Consider the following 7,496-nt stretch of genomic DNA (forward strand, 5'->3'; position numbering starts at 1 on the left):
AGCTCATGCAAACAGCTGATGCTCTCCTCATATCTCCCTGAAAAATAATCAGAAGCGGAAAGGATTAACTGGCCTGAGCAGAGTACGTTTAAGACCAGAATGACGCAGAACAGCTCATCTCTCAACTCTCTGGGAGTGGCTTACAAGGCTTCTCCACAGAAAAGCTTATCACAAGAGCACATTTAATAGAAACTTCATATCCCTTTCATCAGTGAATCAAAATAATTTTTCTTGCTACCCGCTGTGCTTCATTTGCCATGAAATCATGCAGTCTCGTGTGCTGATGTCCTTGCACTGATTATAATGAAGTTCTGATGAGAAGATCTAGATTTCATGAACAATAGCATGACTACTGAGAGAGCTACAACTTCCACTAGTGCTGCTGCTGTGATGTTTTTCAGCTGATACCCAGTGTGTTTGGCCGTCGGAAGTAAGAGAGACCCCACTATCACCCACGCTGTCATTCTTTGCTGCTTCTCCTTTGTAGTCAGTCGGTGTGGGGCTACATCCCAGGGCTGGCTTCTGAAGGTGATGCTCTGGTAACAGAAGAACCTATTTGTGTAACAATCCCTTAAAGCACACATTTCTCTCTGTCTCTTTTCAACTCTCTAGGATCCAATTGTAATACAGAAAATCAGCCAGTTCATCTGCAAAGCAAATGCTATTTCCTGACTGTTTAAACAGGTGCTTGCATACTGTTAGTGTGATGAGTAACCCATCTTTTTCCTGGCCGTCTTTTTCCTGGCCTTTCGGCCTACAAGCTACCTCAGATCATTAGCACTTCTTTAACTGAGGATAGCAAAAACTCAGGCTTGGGAGTTGCACATACTTACAGCAGTCCTTACAGCCGAAGGCACTAGGTAAGAAGGTGCTATCTAAAATGGTAATGGCCATTGACCTGTATTAGAGTTTGCTGGAGTGTGCCTAAGACATGTCATTGCCAAGATATGACTGATGGCTGACTGGAGAAAAAAAACCTGAAGACGACAACATTTCAGTGAAGCAGCTCAGTAAATACCATGGAAATACCTTGAGATGCAACAGTATAAAATCTTATTTTAATTTACTCCTTCAGATTTAGTTGAGAAAGTAGGTATGGTACTAAATATCAATCTAACACTACTCTAGACTAGAGTTTGCCCAACATGGAGTTAAATAAACCACTGCAATCCCTTCAACTTTTGCTAAAACTAGGTAACATTCCTGAGACAAAGGATCATTTCATTTTCTTCTCTTTGCAAATTCCCTTCTTTATATTTTGAAATAACTTTGTCTTTACTGCAGTCACGTCATGTCAAATCAAGTTCAGTCACGGTAGGATTGCTGGGGCCATGATGGTCTAAGAATATAAAAGAAGCGGGGGTTGTAGGGAGATAGAATATATTATATTAAACCAAATGATATAGCTGGAAAAAAAACAATGGTTCAGACTGACAAGTCCTCCTTCAGGTGAGATGTTTAATGAAGAAATGAAATATTTCAAAATACTGATCCAAATGGAGACATGAGAAACCATCTTTGCTTTGAAATTCATAAGTAGAAATTCAATGCATTTATGACAGTAAGTTCCTTCCCCAAAGCAGTAATCTGCTATGGTAGAATAATTCTTTTCTTCTTTTTCTGCAACAGCAAATTTGCAGGTGAGGTTCAGTGGCTTGATCCAAACCAGGCAGGAGTCAATGTCAATCCTAATTTTTCTCAGCAGAGGCCAGAAAGTGCTCAGTACAGTACAGAACACCAAGGAAGACATTCTCCCTTGGGAGAAAGCCCTTATAATTAGAAAAGAAACATGAACTGATGTATACGTGATCATGTGTGATGCATCTTGTTAATAAGTTTGTGCCCATTGACTAAATAGTTTAGCATCCAAATGAAGCAGTGTAATATGCGTACTCCCTGAGTTTCCACTACGCTCATATTTAAATCTCTCCTAAGCCCCCGCTTCCTAAGCTTGCACTATTGCCTGCATTCATATGTACGAGACAGCATGTTCCTGAGGGTGTGATCTGACTAATAACTTGGAGGAAGTGTCAGTTTGAACAACCCTCACCCCACAACCATCACCTCAGACTCTCCTCTCCTCCCTGGCATTTAAAATGCCCATTATCTATTTGCATGAAAAAGGTGAAATCCTGGCTCACTGAAGTCAATTAGCAAAGCTCCGACTGCTTCTGGAGACACAACTGTGACAGAAAGGATAGGAAATCTCACCCAGCAAGCCCAGCATACATTAAACGCATAAGTGATTAAACAACAAACAAACCAACTAACCAGGTCTGGCTAAGACTGGATCAAGAACCACATCCTACATATTCACTGAATAAATATATGGGCCAGTGGAGGGATTTTTAGTAACAATCCTTGTGCATCAAGGGCTAGTTTAATTTACATGTTAATTGGATGTACTTCCAAGAGGCAATGAAGAAGAACATGCTAATGAGTTTTATGCAAACACCTAAAGGTCAAACAGTTAATGGACTTGGGACAAGAAAACCTCTCATTAAATGCAAATCGGTGTTCTTGCAAACTCTGCAACAAGAAAAGGTACAGAAATCAAATAGAAGACAAAAAAAGAGGAGCTCAGGTTCAAAAGTCAAAGTCTACATCTGCTTGCAAGTTGAAAGACAACATACATTATGATGGGATGTTAATAAAAAAACCAACAACAAACAAAAAACTTCAACATCTGGTCCATGAATAACTTCATGGTTGCATGTTCATTTGCAAACAAGTGGAGAAACACATGGAGAAAATAGTCGGGAACAATTCACCAGGCACAGCCATCTGGACTAACAGTCTCACGGCACATCTAGAACAATTGGGAAGAACATTTTGGTTTCTTGATCAAATACTCCAGGCCAAAAAAAAAAAATTAAAAAAAAAAATATCAAAGGTTCTCCACTCCACCACTGTTTAGATATATAAACTATGGCTTTCAGTGCTACAAAAAATGTTATAAACAAATAAATGAAATATGCAAATTAGATAAATCAAACCTCTATTAGTAATAGCATGCCAGAGTAGATGTCCTATGATGTCTAGAGTAGATATGGCCAAAGATTCAATGTCAGCAAGTGCCTTTAGTATAAAAGTTAGTCAAACTTTAGTTAGTAAAAAGTTAGTATAAAGTTAGTAAAAATTTAGTATAGTGGTATTTACAATCAGTTTAATTCATATTTCAGGCACTGGGCATCATCTAACCTAGCTAAATTTTACTTTATTCTAAAAACCCCGGAATCCCAGTGGGAAGTGATAAACTAGAGAAACCTTTTCTTTAGTACCTTGAGGGGGGGAAAAAAAAAAAAAGTAAATATAATTCAGACAAAGCTGGAGCAGGAGAACTTAACTGAGGAGAAACAGTCCATGAGGTGGTGCAAAGGAGAGAAAACTGAGTGGACTGTGTGGCACCAATGCTGGCCATCACTGGTTTAGCCACATTACAGAGAACTGAGGAGGAAGGAGTAAGAACAGAAAGGAGCAGAGGAGAGGGGCAGGGGAGATGAACTGTTGGCTGTTTTATTCTGTTTGCCTTTTTTTTATCCCTGTTTACTCATTCCCAATTCAGCCAAAAGAAAACCTTTTAGTCTTACAAGATAAGAAGGGGAAAGGAAACAGAATGTGAATCTCTCTGTAAAACATGAAAGACAAAATTAGCTTACCAGCTTTTCAAAATTAACAAGGTTATCCAGAAAAGTTTTATTTCCTTCGTGGATGAATGTTACATCTGAAAAAAAAAAATAAAGAGAAAAGAATTATTTTTCATGGCTTTGTTTGTTGTTTAATATAAAAAAATAAAATTACTAAACAGCAACAAAAAGAAAAAAAAAAAAAGAGGAAAACATCCCATTAAGGACTGACACAATACCTTAGGACAAGGGAACAGAAGCCAGGTATAATGACATGCAGAGATTATCAGACAGCAACACTATGTATGTATCATAACAAGAGGATTTTCAAGAGCACAGATTTCTTATTAAACCTGGTCTGTTACTTCTGGGTTGTGTATGTATCATAGAGAGGATGGCTGGCAGCAGGCAGGGGCATCCAGAGGGATGGCCCTCCATGGCATTCCCTCTCTCCCCACTCTGCAGCATCGGCCACACTGCCCGTGGTTGTGCCCACGCTGGGGCTGGCTGGTCTGAGCCCAGGGCTCCGTGGGGACAGAACTACCAGGTGCTGGACACCCCATCATCTCTGTGGGACACAATGACTCTGAAGTCCACCCACTGCAGAGATGCAGGCTACAGCATTGGCCAGCCAGGGAGATTAAACTCAAACCACCAAAATGAAGTTCAGAGTCTTGAGATAAGCATCACGGTTAGGGAAAAACAACACTTTTACACAATGGTGTTGGAGGGAATTTGCAAAGGCAACAAAAAGGTCACCGAATGGAAAAGGAAAAGGTCTATATTTGGCTCCAGGAAGGGAACTGAACACAGTGTAATGAACTGGAGAAAGGGGAATATCAGGCAACACAAATGTTACTAAGTAAAGATTACAATTAAAACAGTAACTTGAGGTCATTTTCTCCATTTCTCTAACGCATATTAGGGCACAAAGCAAGACCTATCCTTGTCATGAAGAACCAAGGACATGGACTGATTTGCCATGGGGACTGAAGCTCTGCCTCTGATAGTGCAGCCTCCAGGTGACTGAAAATACTGTTACGAGCACCACCACCATGCACCAGCTCTCTCCTGGATGTACGGGTATCCAGGAGTAAGAGGAGGAGATGGCATTACTGTAATGAGACAGCACCCCAATACCACAACTACTTAAAAGTCACAGCTGTGTCTGCCAGCAGGCAAATGACACGCAGTAGACAGGCAACATATCCCCTTCAGCAGAGATGCCAACCTCCAACCCACCAGTTCAACTATGCATCTCAGCATTCCTCCTGTGCTCACCTCTAGGACTCCCTCTGATGCCCATTTGGTCCCTCTAGTTGCAGGGGATTTTAGGACTGAAAACCTGCAGATGACACTGAGGGCTGCATTGTCACACCCCCAAAACAGCCAACCTGATTTATTTCCTTTTGTTTCAAAAACTGTCTCTGTGAGTGCAGCCGGCACTCCTGAGCAAGTGGGGCAAGCATGGCATACACTGGGGATGCCTCCAGCACCATCTCTGCCTCTGGGCAGCATCCTAATAATCAGGGGGAAATGAAGGAACAGGACACATTACACCTCCTCTGCTGGGCTGCTTTGGTGTAGCTAGAGAAAGGACACAGTTTCAGGACACAGGCACTGCCTGTCCCTGCATCCATACAGTTAAAAACCATCTGTCACTTCTAATGAAAAACTTATACTGGAAGCAGAAATTTCCACAGCTTTTTAAGTCAATGACAGCAATGCGTGTATCTCTGAGGGTAGAAGGAACAGAAATTTGCTTCGCGGCCAACAACTAAGAGTCTAGATAAATTCAGCGGAGCAGAAAATTGCATCTGAGCTAGGTTGTAAGGGTACATCACAGTGTTATATTACACATTTGAAAAATCTGCCTGACTTTCAAAAGCTGTGTCTGTGTACTGTAAGAGCACTCTGCATTTAAATTTAATTAACTTTAAAAGGACACTTTAAAGTTATTTTTCATAACTAAAGTTATTAATGATTTTCATTTTTTTCTGGAAACTACTTTTGTTCCTCTTGGGTTGAAATACAGCAGTTTGTTGAGTTATTAATGATCTCTATGCTACCCATCCTTATTTTATTGGTCTTGGAAATAACGTTAATACAAACATGCCTGACGTGGAACAAAGTCCTACGTACTATGCAATACTTTAGGAATTGCCAACTTTGGCAACATCTCCCTGTGGATCACTGCACTGAGGAAAATTATCGTATTATTTTGGCAAAGCCTCCTTGCTATCTCAAATACATTTTAGAGACATGAATGCTGTTTATGTGCGTGTTCTTACACATCATATTGCTGTGCTATGCAAAAATCATCGCTACAAGTTACTGTTTTGTTGCCATCTCTGTTTGCAGATACTTGAGAACACTTAAAAATTATTGATTTTGAAGCCTTGATAATTGTATCCATCTGAATTAATGCAAACTCCTTTGATCTGTGCAAAGAGGGGAAGGAAGTGCCTGACGGCTCCCGAACTGTCACTGACAGATCTGGAGAATTCTCTTCAAACATTTTAAACTCACGGCAGCAGCAGGCTGGCATAAACAGCCTAAAGAGAACACTTTCGGAATACAGGAACAAGCAAATGAATTCACCATGTTCAAAGACAAGGCAATTAATAATTAATGATTCCAAGACAACAGAATATCTCAAATACCTGCCACTTAATTAGCTGCCCAGCTCACTGCATTAAGCAAGTAGTTTTATTTTATTTTACAATACTTTTTTTTTTAATAATAAGAGTTTTTTAACCTCTTTCAGTCACTCAAGAGACTTCACAATCCTTTCCCCTCAGGACAGGCAGACAGGGCAGGTTCTGCCTTCAGGGTGACACCAAGTAGCATAAGAAGTGCACCCAGCGCAGCTGGGCTTGCAAGGTCTCGCTTCTCCACCAAGGAGGATGTGGCCAGAGCAACACCACACGGCTCTATCCACACCTGATGGGACAGTACTGAAGTTTGAAAACCTGTGTGAAAATTGCCATCTTCCACCTGTCTTAAAAGGCAGCCGTTTATTATCCAGACCAAGTGCTACCTTGTAGCTACCACTATATCTGCCACATACTTATCATAAGACCACCTGAAGGAAAAAGCACCTTACACTTATTTTAATTAACCACAAGGAAGAAGAGTAGCCAAGCTTTAACATTACCTTTCAGAAGTAAGGGCATGAAGGGGATTTTTGGAGATTTCATTTTCTTGAATGCATCTCTGTAAGCTTTGTGATTCAGAGAAGGGTCCTACAAAACCATTTGGGTAATAGAGAGAAAAATCAATAGGCTATAAAAAGAGCAATTCTAAATCCATTACAGACTTATGATCTGAACATGATTTAGATACAAAAGGTTTCTTCAGGGAAGGAGGTAGATAAAGGTTTTCTAAGCTAGTGACTTACTAAACTGAACAGGAAACATAAACAGTGAAAGGAACAAAAACAATTAGGTTCCTCCAGATGAAGCAGTGCTAAAATGGAAGTAAGCTGCAGAACAGATTCACTGGGACTGCTCTGTAATTTCCCCACAAATTTCTATTAGCAAAATCTCTTTAGCTTACTATCTAGCACAAAACATATCCCAGAATGTACTGATTACTAATTTATTCTTAAAAAAAACCCAAACACACATCAAACAGCAACAACAAAAAATCCCAACAAAAACTGCTTTCAGATCAATGGAGCATATTAGAGATCTTAAAAGAAAATAAGAGAGCATGTTTCAGTGGCGATGTGCAAGTAATTAAAGAAGTCAACTTCCCATATAATCGAACATTTTCGTACAGCAGCTCACGCACAATCTTGAAAACACATTAATTTATAAAGGACTCTAAGTACAGAAGCGCAACAGCCATTAAAGGCTGGATCTCATG

The 7,496-nt window shown here is 40.2% G+C and overlaps 1 protein-coding gene across 1 annotated transcript in view; it reads right to left on the minus strand.

Moving 5' to 3' along the window:
* LOC104536853 (rap guanine nucleotide exchange factor 5-like) overlaps positions 1 to 6,862 on the minus strand; it is a 12,035-nt gene extending 5,173 nt beyond the window's left edge. The window contains exons 1-2 of the mRNA XM_010179582.1: positions 6,784 to 6,862; positions 3,660 to 3,724 (exon numbers count right to left, since the gene is read on the minus strand). Of these exons, the coding sequence (XP_010177884.1) occupies positions 3,660 to 3,724; positions 6,784 to 6,826 (108 nt within the window). The 5' untranslated portion in view covers positions 6,827 to 6,862. The remainder of the gene's footprint in view (positions 1 to 3,659; positions 3,725 to 6,783) is intronic.
* Positions 6,863 to 7,496: the final 634 nt, after the last annotated feature.

Source organism: Mesitornis unicolor, unplaced genomic scaffold (assembly GCF_000695765.1).
Source record: "Mesitornis unicolor isolate BGI_N332 unplaced genomic scaffold, ASM69576v1 scaffold19822, whole genome shotgun sequence".
NCBI classification, from domain to species: Eukaryota; Metazoa; Chordata; class Aves; order Mesitornithiformes; family Mesitornithidae; genus Mesitornis; species Mesitornis unicolor.